Source organism: Rattus norvegicus, chromosome 13, assembly GCF_021556685.1.
Source record: "Rattus norvegicus strain SHRSP/BbbUtx chromosome 13, alternate assembly SHRSP_T2T, whole genome shotgun sequence".
NCBI lineage: Eukaryota > Metazoa > Chordata > Mammalia > Rodentia > Muridae > Rattus > Rattus norvegicus.
The window spans coordinates 9,517,653-9,544,898 of record NC_141546.1 but is presented as its reverse complement, the minus strand read 5'-3'; the positions used below and the strand labels follow the sequence as shown (position 1 = coordinate 9,544,898).

General features: G+C 38.4%; 1 protein-coding gene across 2 annotated transcripts in view; it reads right to left on the bottom strand.

Annotated features, from left to right (window-relative positions):
* Positions 1-27,246, bottom strand: part of Cntnap5a (contactin associated protein-like 5A) — a 982,002-nt gene that overhangs the window by 393,967 nt on the left and 560,789 nt on the right. For both annotated transcript variants that reach the window (XM_087580548.1, NM_001047865.2), the window contains 1 exon segment: positions 12,830-12,936. In XM_087580548.1, coding sequence (XP_087436674.1) covers positions 12,830-12,936 — 107 coding nt within the window.

Here is a 27,246-nt window from a genome sequence, read left to right as displayed (position 1 = left end):
GATAGTCCAACATTTGTAAATTCATTTGGAATATCAAAAACCAAGGATAGTGAAAACTATACTCAACAGCAAATGAACTTTTGGGGGAATCACCATCCCTGACTTCAAGCAGTATTACAGAGAAAGAGTGATAAAAATTGTATGAAATAGGTACAGAGACAGGTAAGTAAATCAGGGGAATAGAATCGAAGACCCAGAAATGAACCCGCACACCTATGATCGCTTGATCTTTGACAAAGGAGCCAAAACCATCCAATGGAAAAAAGATAACATTTTCAGCAAATGGTACTTCTTTATCTGCAGGTCACCATGTAGAAGAATGCAAATTGACCCATTCTTTTCACCATGTACAAGGCTTACGTCCAAGTGGTTCAAGGACCTCCACATCAAACCAGATACACACAAACTAATAGAAGAAAAAGTGGGGAAGAATCTCAATCACATGATCACTGGGGAAAATTTCCTGACCAAAATACCAATGGCTTATGCTCTAAGATCAAGAATCAACAAATGGGACCTCATAAAACTGTAAAGCTTCTGTAAGGCAAAGGACACTGTCATTAGGACAAAATGTCAACCAACAGATTGGGAAAAGATCTTTACCAATACTACATCTGATAGAGGGTTATTATACAAAATATACAAATAATTCAAGAGGTTAGACACCAGAGAGCCAAATAACCCTATTAAAAATGGGGAACAGGGCTAAACAAAGATTCCTCAGTTGAGGAATATTGAATAGCTGAGAATTACCTATAGAAATGCTGTACATCCTTAGTCATCAAGGAAATACAAATCACAACAACACTGAGATTCTACCTCACACCAGTCAGAATGGCTAAGTTAAAAACTCAGGTGACAACAGATGCTGGTGAGGATAAGGAGAAAGAGGAACACTCCTCCGTTGTTGGTGGGATAGCAAACTGGTACCACCACTCTGGAAGTCAGTCTGGGGGTTCCTCAGGAAATTGGACATACCACTACCTGAGGACCTGGCTATATTTCTCCTGGGCAAATACCCAAAAGATGCTCAAACAAACAACAAATACAGATGCTCCACTATGTTCATAGCAGTCTTATTTATAATAACCAGAAGCTGGAACAAACCCAGATGCCCTTGAATGGATACAGAAAATGTTGTACATTTACCCAATGGAGTACTACTCAGCTATCAGAAACAATGACTTCATGAAATTCATAGTCAAATGGATGGAACTAGAAAATATTATCCTGAGTGAGGTAACTCAATCACAGAAAAGCACACATGGTATATATACACTCACTGATAAGTGGATATTAGCCCAAAAGCTCGAATTACCAAAGATGCAATCCACAGACCACATGAAGCTCAAGAAGAACAATGACTGAATGTGGATTCTTCACTCCTTAAAAGGGGGAACAAAAATATCCATAGGAGGGGATATATAGGCCAAGTTTAGAGCAGAAACTGAAGGAATGGCTGTTCAGAGCTTTCTCCACATGTGTGTGTGTGTGTGTGTGTGTGTGTGTGTGTGTGTGTGTGTGTGATTGTTAGTGTTGTCCCTCTGTCCTGAGCAACATGTGGGCAATCAGCAGCCCCATGTCCTTCCTGGTGGCATCTAGTGCATGGCCCTTTGTCTTGTGGGGGTTAAGTCAGGCTCTTGCCCAATGACCTTGTTAAACACATTTGTAGCAGGAACCTGGTAGTGCCTGAGGCTTAGAAGACCAGGAGACTGGGGCAAAGGCTTGGACTGGTCACATAACCTATGCCAGCATAAGGTAATTTTGTCTGTGGGCCTTTTCATCTCTCTCATGGTACATTTTATAGGCCTGTTCCAAGATTGCTGCTTGTGGGTTCAGGAGTTACCTCTCCAAACATCTAAGTGGCTTTTTTTTCCCATTTTGTTTTTATTGGATATTTATTTACGTTTCTAATGTTATTCCCTTTCCCCGTTACCTGACTATAAACCCCCTAAACCCCTCCCCTTCTTATATAAAGGTGTTCACCTCCCCACCTACCCCCCCACATTCCCTTACACTGGGAACCTTGACACAACAAAAGGTTACTAGTTCCTTCAGTACCGAATAAGGCATTCTCTGCTACACTTGCAGTTGGAGCCATGGGTGAGTCTTTGGGTAGTGGTTTAATCCCTGGGAGCTCTGGTTGGTTGGCATTGTTGTTCTTATAGGGAGGCAAGTCCCTTCACCTCTTTCAATTTTTTATCTAATTCCTCTAACAAGGATCCTATTCTCAGTTCAAAGGTTTGCTTCTAGCATTCGCCTCTGTTTTTGACATGCTCTGGCTGTGTCTCCCAGGAGACATCTATGTCTAGTTCCTGTCAGCATGACATGTACATATCATATATATATATATATATATATATATATATATATATATATATATATATATATATATACAGCCACAGCTACCTCTTAACCCTCCAGATATTCTCCTAGCATTGTTTAGGGACTACTGAAAAGGCCTGAGCTCCCTTGACCCAACCACTTCCATCACCAGCAGGGAACCCTGGATAGTAATCATTGTATTTGGACAGCCCATCTCCTTCCTCTTGGACACTGGGGATCACTTATTTGGTCCTAATGTGGTTTGGCGGGCCATTTCTCCCTCTTATTCTCTTATTGTCAGGGTAGGAGAATAACCTTACCTTCCTCAGCAGACTTTACTGCTTAGTTGCATTTTTAGAGGTGTTGCTCTTACCCATTTCTTTTTTGTACTGCCAACATGTCCTGTCCCCTTATTGGGATAGGATATTCTGGCTATGTTGGGAGTCTCCATTTCCTCTGTTATTTCCATTTGCCTAAACCCAAGTTCGCCAGCAGCCCCTCTGTTCCTTCTTCTAGCCAGGCAATATATTAACCTTAGTGTGTTGTTTTTTTTACCAGCTTCTCAGGTAGCCCCCCAAGTCTGGGACATCCAGAACCCCACTGTTGCTAAATAGCCTCTTCTTGTCATCCAACTACTGAACTCTTCCAGGACCTTGCTCTATTAAGCTCCAGAAGAAGTAGAGACCAGCCATCTTTCCCTCAACCCTAAAAAATGAGACATCATTCCAGCAGCTGTGCTTGACCCCGTTAGATTAGACAAGGCTTTCAATTCTTTATGGCACTCAAGTATATCACTCCCTACCTGCAAGCTGGTCAGGAGTTTGCACATTGGTATTCTTTTCTTAAACTAGGAGTAATTCAGGGAAACAAGCCCCTATCAGTCCCAGTTATAGATATGCTCAACATAAGAGCGCAGTTCAGAATGTGTCACTCCTGATCACTGCAGGAATAACCATACATGCTGGTTGTGGAACAGCAGGGCTGACTACTTCCCTAACCCTATGCGGTAAATTCATTTCAGAGATTAGCACCAGTTTTCAGGAAATGTCTGAAACCATGCTCCTTGTCCAGAAATAGACTGATCCTTTGGCAACAATGGTGCTTCAGGACTGAAGGGCACTAGATGGGCTGACAGCTAAAGAAGGTGGCCTTTGCCTGTTCCTCCAGGAAGAATGCTGTTTCTACACCAACCAATCTTGAATAGTAAGAAATAAAATTGAGCAGCTACAATCAGACATCCAGAATCATAGAGAAAATGAAGCCTCCAATTCCTGGATTTTCAAAAACCCTATACGAAAATGTGTTGAGAGCTTTTTCCTGCTTCTAGTTGTTTGACATTTGTCACCGAGCTTGGACGAGGAAGTAGGCTTAGATAAGAATAGTAGTGGCCATGGGGCTTTGTTTACTACTTTGCTGAATTATTTCCTTATGTAATCTTTTTGCTTACTACTCTAATTACTATCTTGTGTGCTCTCTGTTTACTACTTCACTTTATTACTTTGTCTTTGGTCTAAGAAATGACCGTGTTTTTTGGATATACCTAGAATGATATAAAAGTAGGCTGGAGAGAAATAAAGCTGTTTCAGTCTCAGTATGGGCCGGAGTCAGTTATAATTTTATCTAACATTTTTCTTTTTCAATCCTAACTCCCTCACTTGAGACTGACTGAGCTGACTTGGTCAGAAGTGAATATTCCTCTTTGTAATGCCTTTTCTCCTCATTTTCATGATGTTACTATTTGTTCTCTGCCTCATTAATCTCCCTTCCACATTCCTTCAAAGACAAATGCAAAAAGTCTCTAACCAAACAATTATTTCCTGTTACAGGATTACCAGCCCTTCTTCACAGAGGAGTCTGATGCAAATGATTATGAAGCAGAACCTCATGGTGAAAGTAGGCTACACCTTCAAATTGATGATATCCCCTGACTACAGGAAGCATTTTAAAAGACCCAATGCCCTTCTTCCCCTTTCACCATCAGCTTCCCCAGCCCCCTTTTTTCTTCTTTTTATGGTAGGAAAAAGAGAGGTAGATTAGCATCAGAAGCTGTCTACAGCCTTGGAATCCAGCAATGATATTACCTCTTGTCGACAAGGACCCTCATGAGTCTGTTGCTCATTGCAACTACCACATATTCCCAGTGTTCCGTTCACGTGCCTGTTGCCTGAACTCTGTGTGGTGGTGCGTGTGATTAAGATTACATCATGACTCAAATAAAAGCCAGAGACTCCAAACTGCTCACCCCTTCTTCGCCCCTGCTTCCTCATCACTTCATCACTTCCCCCCAATAAACCTCTTCTTGTGGAGCTGTGCTTGCCTGGTGTGGTTTGTCTGGATACAAGCTGCCTTCTAACACAGTACAAAGTGTGATTGAGACACAGCACAGTGAATAATTACACTCACTCAGAGTCATGTGTTTAGAGAGACTTAACATAGTCTTTCTTAGAAAAATTAATTCACAGACAAAAATGTGTTCATGAGCAATGATAAGGCATAAAAATTCAGCAAGTTACTTGACATAGGTGCCAGGGATGATCTGAGTTGTGTCTGGAGTTTTTGCACTAATGACCATGCTATACTGGGTAACTTATGCAGCAAAGCTGCTCTAATAGCCACAGTATGTGGACATCATATGTCAATTATTGTCTATTTTTATGAAAAATATTCATGATGTTTGATGAACATGAGACTTCATAGGCAATCAATGAAATTTAACGTGGACGTACCAGTTTCTAGATATTATGTTAGTTTTCTCTATGTTTCTATTCCAAAAAGTAGCTGTGTGGATGATTATGTTAGAGGGAGGAATGGAAGATGACTTAATTAAAGCCATTGTTAAATGGAAATCTCAACCTCCAACTTTCACATTTTTCTGGATCCAACGGGATGATAAACCTCACATATTCTGTTCAATACATACATATATTATATTATATTATATTATATTATATATCTTCCAGTTTCATAAGTTTTAGGTTTTTAATTGACTGTATATGAAGAAAATACCAATATCCCTCTCATCTCTCTCCCTCTTACCACTATTTCTCTCTCTGTGAGAGAGAGTGTGTATGTGTGTGTGTGTGTGTGTGTGTGCATGTGTGTGTATGTGTATGTGTGTGTCTGTGTGTGTGTGCGTGCATGTATGTGTTTGTGTGTGAATGTGGATGACATGGAACACATGAACAGGTTATAGGACAACTTCACATTCTGACCTTAACATTCCTTCTTGCTTGAGACAACATATATTTGTTATTTTATCTGTAAGGTACACTAATGCAGCTGGTCTGTGTGCTTCCAGAAGATTTCTGTCTCTGCTTCTTGTCTTTCATTTGGTTTTATGTTGGTTCTGGAGATCCAAATATAGTTCTGCACTCTTGTTTGGTAAATGCGTAACCCATGAACTTTCCTTAAGCTCAAATTAGTTCTTAGTTATGGGGTACACTGAGAATTTTAATTTCTCTGGAAACCAGCATGTTTTTGATTGAGATAAATGAGAAAAAAAAGTGCTGAGTGCTCTTGCTGAATGTTCACAGTACACATCAATGTGCTCTAAATGATGCAATATCAGTTACTGACTTGCCCTCAGCTTATTCTTATCTCTAAATTTGGGATCTTTCTTTCTTCTTAGACGTTCAAAATAAAGTCAACATTTCTGACTACATTTCTGTGCTACTAATCCAACACAGTCCTTTGAAGCAAATCTGCTTGTATCTTCAACAAAAACGCAAGATGGGGAATAGGAAGAAGAAGCATAGAGAAACAGCAAAAGAAACAAATTATCATGCACTAGATTATTCAAGAAACTCTAAAATGACTGTGATGTTGTTGTCAGACCCCATAGTGGCTTTACCTCAGAAGTGCAACCCACAGAGCACAGATTGACAAAGTGAGTGTTGCAATACATGAGGGTATAAGATTTTTGATCCAGGTATTTGGGGTTGCTCATCCACGCAGGGAGAGGCAACCCCGAACCCAAAAGGACACAACTTTTATTCATTACAGAGGGCAGACTTCAGCAACAGGGTTAGCTGGCCTATTCTTATGCTACACAGGACAAAGGATTTGGTCAGGTATTGACTGGCCAGTTCAAGGGGCTGTTCTGGGCTCAATTACTCACTTTCCTCATCCAGCCCTACACAGGCCTTGGAGAATCACTGAGAAAGGGCTAAGTTGACATGTCCCTTAGTGGGGGAGTGGGTGAAGTGGGTGGTCGGACAGGGTCAGTATGGCATCTTGTGATTGTTCTCAGAATAGGGGGTCTTTCCAAGAACAGTTGTTTCTTTGTTTGTTTGTTTGTTTGTTTATTTTTTTTGTTTTGCTTTGTTTTGTCTTAATTAGCTTAGTCAGAATCTTGATCACCAAAACTTTATCATGTCACTGGGCATCATGACATCAGATGTAGCTCTCAGTTAGGTCACAAGTTTGTCATAGGCATCCTGACCATCACATATATTTCTCAAAACCTTGTTATTACAGTTATGTTTCTCATATCTATGAAACTTTATTTCTTCATTGTCTTCAAAGAGTGAAAAATCTATCTCAGGTGAAGACCTTGTCTTGTTGCTTCCTATCTTTGATAGGAATCATGACATAGGTGTTGTGTGTAAACCTTCCTGTGATCCATGTACTAATTAGCATCATTCATTCTTTGTAGAATTTTATAATAAGAAAAATTCCATTAATTCATTTGGAGCTAAGATCAAATTCTGCTTCCATTGGTTGTGCATCTTTAAACATTTTCCATATGAAGAATATTTGTTTATTAATTGTCTCCCATGGTAGAAAAATGCCTAGAAGAAACCCAAATAAACAGTGTTTCTGAAAGGTCCGTTTGACCAGGCTGTGTACAATTTTCATGTGGAAATGAGCAGTGTTTCTGGACACGAGCTTTAAATATATGAAGGTGAAGGCTGGGAAGAACTTCCACAGTTTAACCTTATAAGGTTTTAAGTTATAAGATTATAAGTGTCTCAGAGTATGCCTTATCTCCTTATCTGGGATTTTGCACTCTGAGATTTCAGTTATTCATGTTTTACAGCAATCTGAAAAACTTTGATGAACTTTTCAAGAAATATTCAAGTCTTAAGTTTTAAATAATGTTTTACAGTATGTACTCATGATTCTTTTATCAATCCACTGATTGTGTTAGTCCCGTATTGTTTCTATTAAAGTTTTATAAATTAAACTTTATTACAAGCAGCAAGCCTCCTAGCTGGAATGAAGATATACTGAAGGGAGACTTGTGTCCCTCTTTTTTTTATATCAGAAAAACAGAGAGAATTGTCCTCAAGAAATCGAGAATCCTACAAGAATCCCATGCTATGAAATCGAATGGACTGGAGGCCTGCACAAAACAGTGTCTCTAGGACAGAGTTTTCAAACAGTTCTGATATTATCGAATCACCTTGCAGGAAAGACCGAGATAGAGATGTAGGTCAGGTTTCTACCTTGGCTAAGACTGCTTAGTTACTCATATATCTTGTTCTCTACTTAAACCTGCACTTCATGTCAGGACACTGAAGGTGGGCTTTGGGAGTCAATAGACCCCAATACTCCTATACCCAATGTGGCCACATTGAGTGGATCTCTCTTTGGTTTCATTACTTATCTCTTTTAACTGGCCTGTTGAAAATGGGTGGTCAACCCTGGTTTGTCCAGGGGCTCTCAAGCCTCTAAATTAGACTCTGACAGTACTAAATACTGGTCTAGAATATAGGAAATAGCCTCTTACTTATATGGTTTTGTTATGCCTATGGTTAAAAAGATCTGGTAGAATATGAGGAAAATGAATATGGGAAAAATACTGGGCTGAAAACTGGAAAAAAAAAAAAAACACCCAAAAAGGTGTCTCTTAAAAGGTGGTCAGTAAAATGTGAGGCGGGGAACCTGATTTTGATATAATGGTCTCACATCAAGGCAAATCTGAAGATGTAGTCACCACCCTCTTATTCTAAGAACCCTTCCAAGTTGAGGAAACCAACATACACTTGTGTTCTCTGCAATTTGTCTCCAGCTTTCTGAGATTCAAGTTTTAAAGGCATCTTTTCCATGGGGTCTATTTTTCCTAGCATGATTGAACTTCTTCCATTTGCTGCATGCAGAGTTCCAAATAACATAGAGCAACTCATATGTACAGTCTCCAACTTTAAGACAATTTCAACAATACCATCAAACATGTACTTTCCAAAAGTAACTAGAACAAGCAACTAGGAAACAAATAGTAGCCAGGGTGTTCCCAGCATTAAAATAAAACCAACCTACAATTGCACCGTAGTTGGTCTGCACAGCAGGGTGTACTCAATCAGTTAAGCCAATGCTCACAGGGCTCACACTTCCAGCATTTTCTAAATTACCTCTTTATCTTTCCTGTTAGGCTAGATGCTTTGGAGCCTCTGTCCTGTCCGAAGACCAAGCACCATGCTATTTAGAGTGTGTATGGTTGTTTTTCTGCCAGAGACAGAAACTGTAATCTCTGTGAATTTGAGCCTAGCCTGGTCTACAGAATGACTTCCAAGACAACCAAGGCTGTACAGAGAAACCCTGTCTTCAAATATTAATTAATTAATGGGTCCTGGTTATCAGGCTTGAGCAAGCAGGAATCTTTATTATTGAATGAATGTATCCTCCTGATGCCCTCTTCTTATTACTTTCCTACTAATCCTTCAAGTGTCTTCTGAAATGTCCTTTGTTCTGATATGCTTTCCTTTTCCCATGAACAATGCTACCAGCCTAGTAGCTGAGCATCATGGTGTTTGTAGTATCATAAGCTGACTCCCGATTTTCATCATCTATGAAAGAGAGATAGGTGTTATAGAATAGGTCAGTCCTGGAAGGCATAGGGAGATGGGTTATTTAGTTAGTAAAGATTTTGCTGTACAGGCATGATGACCTAAGTTCAATGTGCAACACTCTGTAAAAATTAGGTGTGTCATTATGACCCTATGACAGTAACACTGGAAAAGAAAAAGTAGGAGAATCTCTGGAGCTTGCTGGCTTGCGAGTCTAGGCAAATTAGTAAGCCTGAAGTTCATTGAGGGACTCTTTCTTAAAATATGATTGGAAGAAATTGTATAAGACAATAAAGTTGAGTTTCTATGCATGCATGCACATATACTGACACATACACATACACATACATACATACATACACAAACATACACGCATATACACATATACACACATACATATACACACAGCACACACTGTTTCCACTTCTGCTTATTTCTTTTTCTCCTTGTCTTTCTTCCATTCATCTTATCTCTTTTCCTTCCTTTTCCTTCTTGTCCTCTCCTGTCTTTTCCTCCTTCTCTTTCATCTTCCTTTCCTTTCCCCCATACTCTCTTTCCCCTTCTTCTCATTTTTTCTCCCTTTTCTTTCTTCTCATCCTTCTCTTGTCTACTCGACGTTGAGAATCATCTGTCATTGGCATGAAGCGCAAAGAATAACAATCTCAATCAGAAACTCATATTGTAATGTCATATGAGTTAAACCCAAGATAAAGATATGAAAGACAGATAGAAATGAATCTTTTTTTGTCAAAATTTCCTCACTATACACAATCATCCAAACGTGATAAAGAGCCCTATTTCCCTAAAGAGGAACTAGCAAACCCTCTCTGTCCTGTGATGAGTCTTAAGTCTGAGAGCCAGACAGCTTGATATGCTCCCAGTCAATAACTTCTTATTGACTGCTCAAAGGAAGCAGCACTCCATCAGACATTAGAGAAGGAATCTGACACCCCTTTGTAGAGATGAAAAATGACCTGAAGTGCTTTGTTACAATGTCAACAAACTGCACTGTCAAGAGATTAGAGGACCTTGAAACTTGGTGGTGAGATAATGACCATTCACATGTAAATGTCACCAACCAGTTGCTAAAAAGATCAAGAACAAGCACTGGATAAGAGGCAGGCAGAAGCTGGTATGTAACTGTCCTTTTATTTAGCAAGCCAGCAGCAATAATTAAAACCATAACTACTGAAACCAGATGTGCTTTAGTGAGTAGAAGTCAAAAGATAAAGGGCAACTTTATAAGAACAATCATTCTTCTGCCCTACCAGTCATCTGAAAAGAAAAAAAAAAAACAAACAAAAAATGAAACCACTTTATATCAGACAGTTTTCAAGAGCATAAATAATGACCTCCATTTCAATACCCCAGTGTTTAGCAGCAAGGTATGATAAATAGTTTTATCCATCAGGTGACTCTGGCAGAAAAGGGAAAATGAATTTGCAAAAAAGAACTGTGAAATATACAGTCTTAAGACTTTTAAAAAAGAGGAGGCATGAAATAAGACCTTTCAAATCATCATGTCCTTTGACCCTGTGCCTTCTCTGAGGAGAGATCATGTAAATAGTAGAACTTAGGTTGGTGGGAAGAAGGCTCAGTTGGAAGTGCTTGCACTGTACAACTAAGGAACCCTGAATCTGGTCCTGTGAACTCATAAAAGCTAAGCAAGAATTCTGTGTGCAAGTGACTCCAGAAGTAGATGGTATATAGTACCAATCCTCAGGTCTTGGTAACCACACGTACATCAAAAACAGTGATTTCCAAGTTAGGCCCCATCTCAGGAGAAAAAATAAAAAATAAAAAATAAAAAATAAAAAATAAAAAAAGAGAGAAAATTGACAACTGAAATCAGCATCTGGCCTCCATACACACCAGTACAAATGAGCATATATGCATACATATGTGCGTGCGTACACACACACACACACACACACACACACACACACACACACACACACACAAAGAAACTGTATCTTTTGGACCATGCCATGCATATTTGATTATTCTGCTTCAAATCTCATTCATCTTCGTGAATCTAATGCAATCTAGGACCCACAAATGAAAGATGATGGCTTGAAAAATTGAATAATAGACCAATCAGATAACTCAGTCACACCATTCCTGGGTATTTACCATAGAACTTCAAATCAGTGTCCCATAAACACTTCCACATAAGTACTGTTTGCAGTGCCTTTCATAGTAACTAAATCATAGAATTTTCCTAGGTCACTGCCAGCAAATGAATGGCTAAGGTAAATGCAGCTCATATACATGATAAGCTTATTTTCAGTCCTGAACAAGGATGAAATTATGCTGACTGTAGGAAATGGATACATACCTCCTTTCTAACAGTCAGCCCAGTGTATACTATTCTCCTGCCTCCTGACTCTACCATCTGTGTTCCACTGTAGTTCCTGAGTTCTTCACAATTTCTCCACAGGACACTCATGAATCCACTTCCTCCATTACTCTAAAATTCCTTCTTATTTCTGTTTTCCTTCTATAATATGGAAAAGATCATCCTGGGGCTTCAATATGAAGCTTCCCAAATACCCAAAATTGAGAATTAGTCACCAATATTTATGTCCAATATTCTTGCTTTCTAGTCTCACTTCTCATAGTCTGCACACATTTTGCCTTCTATTGGAGGTAACATAAGTATCTGGACAATGGAGTGTGAATAGAAGAATACTCATCCACATTTGCAGTAGAAGCATTTGAATGGAACACAGGCTTGTTTCTTCATCATGTATTTCCTTCCTGTGGCCACAGCAACATTCAAATGAAGGTACATTTGCCATAATAAGGACACTGTGAGGAGAAAGACCTGCCAATCTGAGGGACTTTGTGACACAGCCATGTTGTGGTCTAAATGTGAAACATCTTCCATAAGTTCATGTTTTAACACTTGGCCTCTATCTTCTGATACAGTTCAGAAAGTTAGCAGAATTTTTAGGAGGTGAAACCTCTCCAAACAAAATGGGTCACTGAGGGCATGACTTGACACTGTATAGCTTTATGCCACTTCCTATTTATTCTGTTTCCTAAACAAGGATACAAAGTGATCTGTCAGGATTTCTGTTCTTTCTTTATTTTTTTTTCTTTTTTCTTCTTTTCGGAGCTGGGGACTGAACCCAGGGCCTTCCGCTTGCTAGGCAAGTGCTCTACCACTGAGCTAAATCCCCAACCCCGATTTCTGTTCTTTCAACCATGAATTCCTCTCCTGCTATGATGTCTTTCCTCCTTTATGATGGACAATACCCTTCTGGAACTATAAACCCAAATAAGCTTGTTCTCTTATAGGTTGCTTTGGTCAGAGTGTTTTTATCATAGCATCAGGAAAATAGCTAAGACAGACAATACTCCACTTGTCACTTGGACCAGTGATCCATATTAGTTACTTGTTACAACACTGTAAATCAAGCTATCAAGACAATGCCTTTTGTTGCACAGCTCCTTGTGTATATGTAGCACCATTGCATTTTCACTTTACCACATATCCAACTTCATTTTGCCCTCTTCTCATAAACTCCATAAAGTCATGTCTTTTCTCCATACTTTTCACCTGCCTGCTTCAGTATTTGAGATATTGCATCCTATTTGGTAATTCATGCTAAAGGAGTCAATAGTGCCCGCACCATGGTGAATAGTCAGGGTCCCCCAACTGTATTCTTGAAGTTGTGCCCATACACTGTGGGGACACTGTATATACTCACAGTCATGGCAGGTGGCTCCTGTGTAACCAGTGTCACTACAGTTGCAGTAGAAGGTAGTCCAGGTTTGGGCGCAGTGTCCTCCATGTTCACAGTAGTTTGGCAAACACCTAATGGATGTAATAAAAAAACCTCATAAGCCAAGACAGTTGGAATAGAAAGTGCTGCAAAATCTTTACCAGAAATACTAGGAATAGAATCTGCTAACGCCCTATAACTACCAGAGTTAAATGATATGAGAACCACAGTGATGTGCTTCTACTACTGAATAGTGGTAATCTCAGAGCTGATTTCTACCTTTGAGTTAAAGTTTCAATGTTATCACACAGAGAGTTGAATGAAAGTGGGATTATTGTATATAATGGTATGTTTAATGTATTTTTCTCATATTATATGTATGAGTGCTTGCCAACATATTTATAGAAGTACCTCATACATGTGTACCTGATGCTAGAGGAGACCTGAAAAGGATATTGAGTCCCCTGGAAGTGACCTATACATGGTTGTGGGCCATCATGTGTCTGAGTCATCTCCCTACAAAGTCATGTGTCTATGGTCATTGGAAAATCAAGGATGCATTTCTGGAAAAGAGAAAGCACATTTGGGAAATGGAAAATCTAGCATTTCTACTATAAGTAGCAAAATGAATGAGAACATGTAGGGCAGCCATACAGCAAAGTGCATTTGGTGAACAGAGATTAGAAAAGGTCATCTCAACACAGATACTTGACTGCATATTTATGTCTAACTTGTTCACTTAAAAAGGCTCTTTCATGATCATGATTTCAACCTTCTTTAATAAGTTCATTTTAACACAGAAAGAGAATCCCATATGGCTATCGAAGGGGACAAATTCTGGGTGTGGATACTGGTAGTTTTGGGCATAAGTCTATAAAGCCAAATAGTCAGGATAAGGGTTTGGAGAGAGAGCTCAGTGAGTAAGGCGTTGACTACAAAAGTGTGAGGAATATAATTTGTATCCCGGGTACACATATCATATTCCAGGCATACAAGGCAGTTTTCTTGTGACATTTTCACTCAGGATTCAGAGCCAGGAAATCCCTAGAGCAAGCAAACTACCTCAAAATCCACTCACTTTAGTATGCAGTATGAAACCCAGACTCAGGATACAATGTGGGAATCAAGGAAGGAAGATATTCTATGTCAATCTCTATCCTACATATGTACACTTGAAAGTAGATGAACACACAAACATCATAGACCACATACCCTTCTGCGAATTGTAAAAATTCAAAACAGATGTGGTGGCTTAGTGAAGTTTTTTCAATATAAATATATCAACTTTCTTGACTATCTGAAAACCCAGATAAGCTAACACAGTGAGTGTCTGATCTAAGAACATAGCAGATACACTGCCAGATATCTTGCCTCTGTATAAAACCAGAGTGCATAAGAGTTAAGGAGATGACAGAAAGATTTCAAAGAAAGCATTAGGTATGGGAGGATAAAAAAATATGGCAGATATGGGAGTAGTGGCAAGCTTTTAATCCATGTATTTGGGAGTAAGACATAAGTGGATTTTTATGAATCCCAACCTAGTCTATATTGTACACCACACAGACACACAATCTTCCACAGGACAGAGATAATTTCTAAGATAGTTGTGGAGAAAAATGAGTAACAAATGAATTATAGGTCACAGTCGAACTACCTGAGATTTCATGATGTCATTTTTCCAGTTTCTTGATTTGCGCTTGACTGTTTTACAAAGGAAAGGAATATAACGTTTCATTTAATAGAGTAAATGAACATCATGAGATAGCAATCATAATTCATGCTGTCAACTTGATCAAAACTAGAAATATCTGGATACTGGACTCTGAACATGACTCTTGGGCACTATCTGGTCTGTGTTAATTGAGATTGGAAGACTCATCCAGTGTGGGCAGTACCACTCTCTAAAGAGGGATCCCACACCATCAAATGGAGGAAATGATGTGACTTCTACCTTTGTCCCTTTCCTTAAATGCAGATGAGGAGCGACCAGATCCCCAGGGTTGCTACCAACTGTGATTTCCCCACCAACATGCACTGTGACCCTGAATTCATTCCTGGAATAAGGCTATTTTTTTAAAAGTAGCTTTTGTTGGAAAGTTTTTTCACAGCGACAGAGAAATAAATTAAGCATAGACATGAAGCTGTCGTTCTTTCTGAATCCTTCACTTTCTTAACCCTTTTGCTTAATTATTGTGCTCAAAATATTTATTAATCTTCAATTCTAATTTTATACACATTTACATATACTTAAATATATATATTTATATTTGACAACGTGAAGTGTGTTGTGAAATTCAACTTTTTGAATTCTACTCATTTATCTTACTTTAGATATCATCCTCTTTAACTTATTTCTTATTTAATTTTAACTAAACACTATTTTTGGTGTGTGGCCTTCTCAAAATATTTTCACAGAGAAGTGGGTTTATTTTTTCAATGAACTATAAATATAATCTTCAAATGCATTCCCACTCATACATGAGATATGGCTTTACTAGGACTGTTTTCCATTGCATAGGTGAAATGTTTAAACACTCAGTGACAGCAAGTCAACAGCACAGTAGAGAGACCTGTAAGAGATCATGCTTGAGACTGGCACTCACATGACTTGTTTGTATACTAGGATTCTTCCTTTACCTGTGCCAGTGGTTCATCTTCAAACTGAGTTTCACATGTACTTACTAGGACAATACTCTTCCAAGGAGAAAGGAGAGAAGCTTCATAGAGATTCCCAAGATTATAATGATACTAACTGAAGCTGTCAATATTGATTCTGTAAAGATATTTTCGAGTTGGGGCAATACTTTGGTTGGTAAAGTGTCATAAAAATTGAAGACCTCTGTTCAGTCCCCCAAAACCACTAATACAGAAAAACATTTGGGGCATGTTAGCACATAATGGTACTCTCAGAATTGGGGAGGTGATGGTGGTTATATCACTGACATTTGCAGGCCAGCAATCCTAGCCTAATCTTCCAGCCCCAGGTCCCAATTACAGTGATTATGTCAGAAAATAAAATGGAATGGTATGAGTGTTATTGTCTTCTGGCCTCTATACACAGATGCACACTACACCATACATATGACTTACATATATGTGCACATGTACATTCATGTACACACACATAAAAAGATATCTTTGTGCAAAATGATGTTTAACAATATAAAATGGCTCAAATAGGAAAGAAATAAATTATATACATAATAGAACATAATGAGTTATGTATTATAGAAAATAATAGGGCACCATTAATTCTATACATTCCTTAAAGCTAGAAAGGCAGATTTTAGTTTTATTTTCATGTGTGCTTCATTACTACTATAAAATCCTTATAGTACAATGACCAAAAGGGAGCCCTTTCCATATTTCTAAGTGTTCCTTTTTCAGGTGACAAATGCTTTATCTAAATTAATGTAGTTTCTTCCTTGTTCTTCACAGTAGTGTTTAAAACTATACCACTAGCCTCTCTCCTTTCTAAACAACTATACCAGTGATTGCACATTATATAAAGAAACTGTTAAACCTGAAGTTATCAGTGTTAAAGCTATGCACAATATTATTTTGGGTCATTGAAGAGGCACATAAGCGTTCCTTATTTTCAGCAATAAAGAAAACTTCTGGAGTTCTACTCAACGCTGGACCACTAGCTTTCAGTGATCACTAAGTAGTTCAAGACTCATTCAGCATGCCTATCTGCTCTCTGAATAGCTTTTCTCATGGACCACTCTGGACAGTGTGAGGCAGGTGCTTCTGCACAGATTAAATGGCATCATGACCAAATTTCATCACTTATGGGTATTAAATGCAGTGCTCAGTACTTTAAAGAAAACAACATGAAAGCTGAAACAGCTCTCAACATTACTAATTTTTTCTAAAAAGAAGACTGACTCTACCTTATTTTTAGATATCAAGTAAAGTTGTAAGTACTTCTGTTAAATCCTGGTCACTAGAGAGATAAACCAATACACCAATACTTCAGCCAACTGCAGCTAAGGGAAACTATTCTGTATTCTCCATAGCCTGCATGACTCTCTCTCTCTCTCTCTCTCTCTCTCTCTCTCTCTCTCTCTCTCTCTCTCTCTGTCTCTGTGTGTGTGTGTCTATCTCTCTCTATGTCTCTGTGTCTCTTTGTCTTGCATTAACTGATATATTGTGTTCTGTGGTGTGCATATTCTATTGATCTGTAATTTATATTGAATATATTCTCATTTTGGGGCTTAGATGTTAATCACAAAAATTTATTTAATTATTCTCCTGTGGGGAACTGCTAAAGAAACTTTTTAGATTTCATATTAACCCACCATTTTATTTTATTTTCTCTCTAGCTCTGCTATTACCAGCTATTCCATAGATCCATGTAAGTCTGGAGCACAGAAAAATACAGGCTACATCAAATTGAACAGAGACTCACTATGGTTTTTAGACTAGCCTGTAACTTTCTACAGAAACAAGGCTAGATATGGACTCACAAAAATTCTGTGCCTTTGATTTCCTTGTGCTGGGACAAAAGGCATGGGCCACATCAGTAGACTCAATATCACTAAAGATAAACACAAAACCTTACTAATCATGTGTTCTACATATTAAAGAAATCCCTCATGCCTCTAGACAATCAACAGTAACTGATCCTGGCCCCCTTTTCTGATCCTGAATCCTGATCTCACCCTAATCACAAGACACACCTCTCTCTCCCTTTCTTGTTTCTGTGCAGTCTTAAACCAGACTGCAAGTGTTACCTTTTTGTCACTGTGACAAACTACTGCAGATAAGTGCTTAAAAGAGGAAAATATGCTTAATTTCCTCTTTCTATCCATCAAGGTTTCCATCCATAATGATAAGAAAGTTAATCTCAGGAGAACCAAAAATCAAAGGGTGGGTGGAGACAAAGGTACAACCCTAAAGGCTCCACCTCCAATATTCTATTATCTCAGGCCACTAGAAGACTAGCCATTCAGTGCAAGAGCCAGTAAGAACTATTCTCATCCAAATTGTAAAGTTTCAGAAAAAAAATGTCCTTGCTACTACCAGAAGCTTTGAAGTCTTTTTCTACTTCCTCTGCCTCTGTTCTTTTAACATCTTAGTGAGGTGCTAGCAGTGTCACTATAGATACAAAGCATAGACTTGACCTAAAATCAACTTGGAAAAAAGTGTCCAAAAAGCATGTACAAAAGGATGTACAAAAGTTTCTACAAAATTACTAGTCAGGTTAACAATCTTAAAATATAAAAATATAACTAAAAACTAACATGGAAATGCAGTCTAGCACTGGGAATGTACAAATAGTGTAACACCCGTACAAAGCCAACTAAAATGAAGAGGTGCATCTGAATGTAAGAGGAAGAGGAAGTCTCTCAATGAACAACATGCTAGTAAATGAAACAAGCTATGTGATCATCGATCAGTAGGCAAGATCTCTTAAAATGTTCTGAGTTCAATTATCCAGAACCAGGTGAAAAACCGAGCATGCCGGACACTGTGTGCATTCCCAGGACTGTGCAGTATAGACAAGCAGATCTATAATCTTAGCTGGCCAAGTTAGCCTAACAACAAGCTTGTGGTTTAATGAGAGACACTCTCTCAAATAGTGATGCACACAGTGATAAAGAAAGTCAGGCATGTCTTGCTGTTGCTTCCACATGCACAGGTACCAATATATCCACACGAATGTGACACACGTGTAAAATGCAAAGTAAGCATGCTGGTCTGCTGTTATGATTGCTGTTGTTATTTACAGGGAATAAGACCTGGATGAACAAAATTCCTATGTATTAACAGTGGTTAAATCACAGAAGAGAACTTGCATTTTGGTGTTTTATTGTACTACTGAGAATCAAACTTTAGGTCCTCATAAATGCTAGGTAAGCACTGTGCTATTTTCTTGGCTTCAAAAAGAATATTTAACATTTACAAATGTCTGTATCATTCCTTATATTTTTACAGTTGGTCTGGTAGTTATGTGTTTAATCACAACAGAAATACTGATATGAATATATCCTTAGAACATGGTACAAGTAACTGTAGAATGTATTTAAGCAAATTAATAAAGATACAGGGTGACCAGTGATAGCATAATGGGAAGCCAGGTGTGTGTATGTAGAAATCATTGACTGAAGCATCTTCACTCAGCAACAGAATTTTGTTTGTATTTATATTTTTATATGTATGTGGGGTATGAATTTATGCATGTGAGTTTTTGCTTATATATGAGTACATATAGTAGGTGTGTGCTTGAGGGCATATGTATATATTTGTACATGCATGCAAAGGCCAGAAGTTGACTTCTGGTGTTTATTCTCAGTGTGTACAACTTTATTGAGTCAAGGTCTTTCAATTGGACCCAGAGCTGTACAATATTGATAATCTAGCTATGTAACTTTGTCCAAGGATCTCCTGCTCCTACTTCTCACATGCTGATATCACATCTGATCTATTATCCTCACACAGCAATTACATGGATGTAGAGGATCCTCATCCTTGTGTAGCAATAACTTTATGCAATGAGCAATTTTTTCCAGGCCTGTACATTCATTTCTTATTTTGTTATTAGATGATATTAAAAGATAAACATATTCAAATAGGAAATATTCTCAGCTTGGAGATGGAACCAACTGTACTGAACTAAAATAAGGGGAGGTGGCATTGAGCTTGAACAAGAGGGTATTGAATCTCCACAACAGCCAGCATTTCAGTGGACCTGCCAGATAAAATATGAGGTTATTGCCAGGGCTCAGTTCCCATAGCAACCACAGACAGTATAGCAGAGAATTCCTTTATGTAAAAGGTCTAGTGAATCCCGTCATTTTCACCTAGAATAAAGTAGGCATTCTTATCTATTCTGCTTACTTCTATGACATCCAGAAGTAGAATTAAATAGGTAAGGCTCGTGCTCCTCTGAAACAAAGTCCATCGGCTAATACATTTGTAATGAACACCATTCACTAGGGTTCTCTATTGATTGATGAAAAATTTAAAGACATTTGTAAACATTAACATAACAGCCTGTTCTGTTTAAGGAAATAAGCACAGTCGTTAAGTGTTTGCCCATGTGTTTGCCCTATAGAGCAGTCATTCATACAGATATGCTGTTAGTAGGTAGCCAACTCCCCTAAAATCCTCAATTTGAACCTTGAGAGATCAGAAAGTGCTCTTCACTACTGATCATCTCCCTAACCCCAGAGCAATGCTGTGTAGGTTAACGTGTGTGTGTGTGTGTGTGTGTGTGTGTGTGTGTGTGTATGTGTGTACTTTATGTTCCCTTTTTAAAAATTCATATTTCTCCTCCATGCAGTTTAAGTTCAAATTTGATTTCTATATTGTTTCCTTAGAGACCAAAGAACAAAACATTTCAAAGGTCTTCAAAAAGCCAAGCTGATTAATGTAAGTTGTTTAATGATGCCTTCCTTAGTCTTATACCTTTAATTAGCAGCCCACTGCATTCATCTTGTTTTGGTCAGATAACTTTTTCACCAAAGCATTTGTAGCCCATTTCTATACTTCTCCAACCTACCAATTACCCTAATCCCAGTTTACCCCCACAGTTGTGTGTTCATGATAATTGAAATGCATTATAATTACAGCAGATGCAGACATTAAAGAATTAAGTGAATAAAAGACAGAAGTCAGCTTCCTAAATTTTCCAGGATTTGGTTCACAGCATAGAATTCCACTGTGGATTGCTGCTGGAGAAATCCTCTGATAATGGTCATGTGCTGGTGGTCAAATGATCCTGCAAGCTCATCAGTGATGCTAAAACAGCACTAGGAATAACAGTGCTGAGCCTCAAGGAGGAATCTTAGACAAAGTAAATTCCCTTCATTGGAAGCTGGTAACCACTGGGCAGCACTCCCATCCAGTGACTACTTAAAGTTGATAATCTATGTGCTACTCAGGATCTTTCAAGGACTCTTCTTCAAAGCAGATAACATTCAGAATTAGAGCTATCAGCATGATTCTCTCCAGTATTTCAAATCTATTAACGAGAGAAGAAAGGGTAGGGGCAAAAAATCCATTTAAGATAGGATAGGAAGATAGGAAGACAGGTATATTTATCTGGCTGAGGCAAGGAAGGGTCTCCAGTCCTTGGAGTCTGGATGACGTCTCTCCCACATGAGGATCAAACATTTCATCAAGATTATCAACATTTGATTGAAACATTTCTTCTACCAGCTACAGGCTGTAATTTTTTAGGTAATTCAGCATAGACTAAACTCTACTTATAGTAAAAGACAGGCCGTAATCCCCATTTGCTTCTCTAGTGGCTCAACATTCATGAATTGAGTTCCCATTCAAGAGATGTTCAGAGCCATCCTAAAATGGCTATGACTTAAAATGGGAACAGAGGCAAGAGAGAAGTGTCCTGCAGAAAGATGTTGAGCACAAAATTTTAAAAGCTTTTAAGGCTTAATTTTCATTCATCTATGCATTCACGTATACGTGGAGGTTCGGGGGAGGTCTTTTGATTGACTGAAGCTAAAGTTACAAAGAGTTTTGAGTTTCTTTTTGTGGGTGCTGGGAATGGAACTCTGTGCTTCTGGAAAAAGAGCATGTACTGATGCCACCAGTTTCACACAAAAGCTGCTAAATTCCTTCCCACAGCTAGTTGATGCAGGTGGTACTCTCTGTGCACTTGGACCTTGAACTGAATGGAAAAGAGAAAGTGAGCTGAGTACCAGTATCTATCTCTCTCGGTCTTCTGACTAGAAACGATATCATCAGCAACCTCAAAGTCTGGCTACCAGCATAGGATCATCAAATCAGGAGCCTTTCTATCTTACATTGCTTTGTCAGGTATTTGGCATTGCAATGAGACAAGTCGCTAAAAACAAGTTTCACTGAGACAAGAGAGGTGTTCAAGTTACCAAAATGCTTTTCTTTAGAAACTTCAGAGCATCAATATGAAAAAGGTAAAATGCTAATGTTTGAGACCATTTCTAAGATTACAATCTCTGCTTACAATGTAAAACCTGATCATGATGGTCATTTTAATTGTCCATACAACCTAAAACCTCCAGTGAAGATTTCAATGGGAAATTGTCTTTTTTCTGATTGACTGTGGGCAATGTGTAGAGAATTGCCTTGATTGTGCTAAAATCAGCTGATTCCATTCTTTGGGGTTGGTCCTTAAATCACGTAAGAGCTGAGAAAAGTAGCTGAGCAGTAGGTGGCAATATGTTTGTTTCTCTATGGTTTTGACTATGAACTTAATTTGTAGTGTTGTTTTAACCACTTGTTGCCCTGACTGTTCTTCAATGATCCTGTTACCTGGTGCTGTGACTTACAATAAACCATTTCTCCTTGGTTGTTTTGGTCAGAGTGACTTCTCACAATACAACGGAATGAATCTAAGGCTCTAAAAGAGTGGCTCCAGAGAGGAACTCTGGTTGAGGTAATTCCTACATTTACATTCCCATCTGATATCCAAGCTGCTAGATCCCAGATTTTGAGAAAGTATGTTTTCTTTACTTTTTAAAAATTCCTCTTTTATCTTGGTTTTTGTCTTTGTGTTAGTCTCTTCATAAGATTGTTTTTAACTTTTAGATATATCAATTTTTACATAATATGTTCACTTTCTGTTTGGGGAAAATATGCAGGCATTTAGAGCAAGTATCGTGTACCTTCACTGTGGACTTTGGGACCTTCTAGTACATATATTTTTAATGTGGAACTGTGTCTCATTCACAAATCATGAGTCACAGGTTTTCCTTGACTCCCTCTGGTATATTATACACAGTAAAGATATGACTATTCCCCAATACCATCCTAGTAATCCTAGCCAGTGAGCATTCTCCTGCTACATGATCTTTGCATGGATAAGAATAAAGCAAGAACAAGAGATGAGGTGAGCATGAAATCAGAGCAATACCATGTTTTCGAGAATGGGAACATTGACTCTAATCTACGTCATGTACCTAAAACGAATACCCTATTCTCAGTCTAAATTAAAGAAGTAATCCGATCTACTTCAATACACCTCAACTCAGTCTTATTGAAAAATATCTGCTGGAAAGTAAGGTGGATGGAACTCTTAGCAGAAAAAGTAACTTATCTTTCCAAGTCACAGACTCAGTATTCAGCAATAGAAACACAAGAGCCAAATGCAGTGCAAGAGAACAGCGTGCCTCTCCCCATGCACAAAGATCTTGATTTTATGAGCCAAGTTTAGAAACGTTTAATTTAATCCTCAAGAGTTGTTCTTATCTGCTGTATATAGTCCTAGAAAATTATTTTGCAGGATAAAATGATTTTAGTGAATGAAAGAAAAATTAAATAAGAATGTCCCATTGATATAGGACTGTATTTCAGCCACTTTGAAGGGAGGTTGAAGTAAAAGGAAATAGAGTAAAATATAGTCTCAAAATAAAAATAGGGAAAAAATATCTCAGTAATAGATTCCTTTCCATTCATTGATGGAGCCTTAGATCCAACCCCTAATACTTCAAAGTATTAATAATAAAAAAATATCACACAAAGAAACGTAGATGACTAGGGTTACACTTGGGTACTGCAGTTTTCTTATAGATTTCATTAGGCATATTTTTTTAATTTTCTATTTATTCGTTAGTTTAAATATTTTGAATATTTTAATAGTATCTAGTACTATCCTGACTTTGGTGGCTATGTGGAAGGAGAGGAGAAAGCACAAAAAGCATCAATATCAGCATATTAGTAGGGAGAAAGGGAGCTTAGCAGTTAAGAGCATGTATTGCCCTTTCATAGAACTTACTTAAGGTTCCAGCACCCATATCAGACTACTCATAACCCATATATCTGACTCCAGTGTACAAACGTACTCATATACATACACACATGTAATACGCAAAAGTAAAAACAAAGTATTTTTAAAATATTAACATAATTTTTAAAATAATAAAGACTGGAGATCTGCTACAATCAGGAATACAGGAAAGGGAAAGAACATGAACCAGTAAATCCTCCAGCACATGAAGAGAAAGATGTGAGGAGGAGCTACAGATTGCACAATAAACTGTCACATTCTCCTTACCCAGGCTATTGGTCTTCCAACATCCTTTCTTTCCCAACACTCTTGCCCACTTCTGTATTTGGAAGAAGCCTTTCTTCAGAAAGAGTCTCTACTTTTACAACTATTCACAGCTATTCTTTCCAATTCCTTTTTCTGGAACCTAACAACTCTATAGATATTTCCCCATAGTTACAACAACTGTTGTCACTGCTGCAGCCTCTAAAATAGTGGTAAGAGTGAACAGCAGGGGACAAATAAATATTTTTTTAATCTTTTTCTTTAATTGGTTTTTTTCTTTATTTACATTTCAAATGTTATCCCCCTTCAAAGTTTCCCTCCAGCAACCCAATATCCAACCCTCCATCCCCCTGCTCCTATGAGCCTGCTCCTCCACTCACTTACCCACCCACTCCCTTCCTCCTCCCTGCCCTGGCATTCCCCTACACTTGGACATTGAGCCTTCACAGGACCAAGGGACTCTCCTCCCACTGATGCCCAACAAGGCCATCCTTTGCTACATAAATGGCTGGAAACAAGGCTCACTCCATGTATACTCCTTGGTTGGTGGTTTAGTCTCTGGAAGCTCTGAGTTGTCTGGTTGGTTGAAATTGTTGTTCTGCCTATGCGGTTCCACACCCCTTTAGCTCTTTCAGTCCCTTCTCTAACTCCTCCATAGGGGATCCAGTTTTCAGTGTGATGGTTGACTGCTACCATCCACCTCTGGCAGAACCTCTCAGGTGACAGCGGTATCAGGCTCCTGTCAGCATGCAATTGTTGACATCTGCAATAGTGTCTAGGCCTGGTGATCTTATATGGGATGGATCCCCAGGTGGGGCAGTCTCGGGATTGCCTTTCCTTCAGTGTGTTTCCCCTTCCAAAAAGGACAGGGCAACAACACTTTGGGTTTTCCTTCTTCTTGAGCTTCATGTGGTCTGTAAATTGAATCTTGGGTATTCCGAGCTTTGCCTAATATCTACTTATGAATGAGTGTATACCATGTGTGCTCTTTTGTGATTAGGTTATCTCACAACTCTCATGTTGTTTTTCTTTTTTTAACTTCAAAGGTCATATGATATGATAAAAATTAATCTAGTGCTAAAAAGCCTGAGCTTAAAGGGCTAGGTCATGGGATGCAGTACTGGAGCAATGAGACATGGTCACTACTATGACTTAATTTGTAAAATCAGATAAAGGTGACATTCACATCCTGTGAAAATTTTATAGTGTCTTGTAGAATGTGAACATGTATGAATTCATTGTTACTCTATGCCATGTATCTCCTCACATAGGCATAAACTGTAATCATTTTTATTGCTGTAAAAAATATTTCTTGTTGCACCTTATGGAGAAAAAGAGAGTTCTGCTTCACACATGACTAATGTAGATAACTCGTTGACAAAATTCTACTCTCTGTATATCTAAGCAAAGAACACTGCTCCCTGGCCTGAACAGTCCCTTCCATTTACTTTATGGCAGATTTGCTGTTAAGATTTAAGAAAAAAAGGAGAGAACTGAACCACACTGTCACCACATGGTGCTAATAAGAATAAAAATATTCCAAGGATACTGTGACTCTGTTTGGCTACCAAAAACATTGGAATGAAAGAAATTAGAATTCCCCCAGGAATTACCTGCTAAGAGAAGGAAAGTCTAAGGTGGTAGTTATGGTTGGAGGAAGAACTTATGTTCTCTATAAAGATTTGCAACTCATTAGGCAACCTTACAGATACACTGATGCAGAGATAGGTTATGCAAGAACTAAATGTTGATAAAGAGAAGTCAGAAAAGGATTTTGAAGGAAAATCTTGGGGAATGGAGGGTCAAGGGACATCTCTCCTCCTCCCATTGTGACTAAATAGAGTATATTTCATTTTTCTGCCTTCATTATGACGTATTGGTCTAACTGGCCAATTGAGGTTGTGTGGCTAAACCTGCTTTGTTAGTCAGCCTTCAAGGTTCTAGCTTTGAATTTAATAACTCCAGTAACAATTAGTAATTATTCAAGACACAGACAGCTAACAGTAATTTGGGCTCATGATTGTTCATCTTCTCTCAGAAAAGTCTCTGAATATTGTATGAATTAAAATCTGTGTCTGTTAACTATGAAGGTTATGTCAAAAAGAAAAGATATTTTACTTTTGACAGACTACAGAGTCTACCCATTGCCTTGTGAATTCTAATCATCCATTATACAAGTATCACACACACACACACACACACACACACACATACATACAGAGAGAGAGAGAGAGAGAGAGAGAGAGAGAGAGAGAGAGAAAGAGAGAGAGAATATTAACTCTTTCCTTCACATGACTATAATATTTGCCTTCAGACTTGTTTAGATACTTCAGTGTTTGAAACTGTGAATATTTTAGCTTAATGAGTATCATATTAATAAGCTTAAGTGGAAATTCTCAAATCCCCAATTTAAATCATTTTAGGAAAAGAAAGAGATCTGTTTACATAACTCAAACATGGAATAATAACACTCAACAGCACAAGAACATAATACAAACACACATACACAAGCACACACACAAATACATTTATAGGTGACACACAGAGATACATATACCACACCCCACACACCACACAAATATATACCATACGCAGACCACAAACCTCATATACAAACACATATACTACACACACACATGCAATGCATTTTACACTCTTTCCATGATCATGAGTTTGAGAGCTGTGTTCTGTGAACTTTGCTGCTTTGCAAAGTTCTGAGTGAGTGTCTTGGTCATGCTTTTCTAAACATAGTAATGAGACACCATGACCAAGATAACTTACAGAAGAAAGAGTTTGTTTGGAGTTTACAGTTTCATATGGTGAATCCAGGCAGGGCAGAAAGCAGACTGGACTAGCATCTAAGAGCTTTCTTTGTTGAAATAACATCAGAAACCAGAGAGAAAGAGAGAGAGAGAGAGAGAGAGAGAGAGAGAGAGAGAGAGAGAGAGAGAAGAAGGAAGAGGAGGAGGAGGAGGAGGAGGAGGAGGAGGAGGAAGAGAGAGCTAACTTGGAATGGGTTGGAGATTTGAAATTTTGTAACCCACTCCCAGTGATCCAGCTCCTCTAATAAGACCACATTCTCCTAATATTTCCCCCAATTTTTTAATTATCTGGTAATTAAGCATTCAAACACACGAGCCTATTGAGCATGTTGTTGGTCAAACCACTATATGAGTCCATATGTTTGACTGAGTTTTATCTGAATTATTCTCTTTTGGGAACACACAAGAATCAGACTGGTATTGGTGTCTATACAAACTGAAATTCAGGATCACCCTGGTACAATGTCTGACTTAGGGTTTCTATTACTCTGACAAAACATGACAAAAGGAAACCTGAGAAGGAGAGTATTTCAGCTTACAATTCTTACTCCATAACAGAAGTAAGTCACGGCAATAATTCA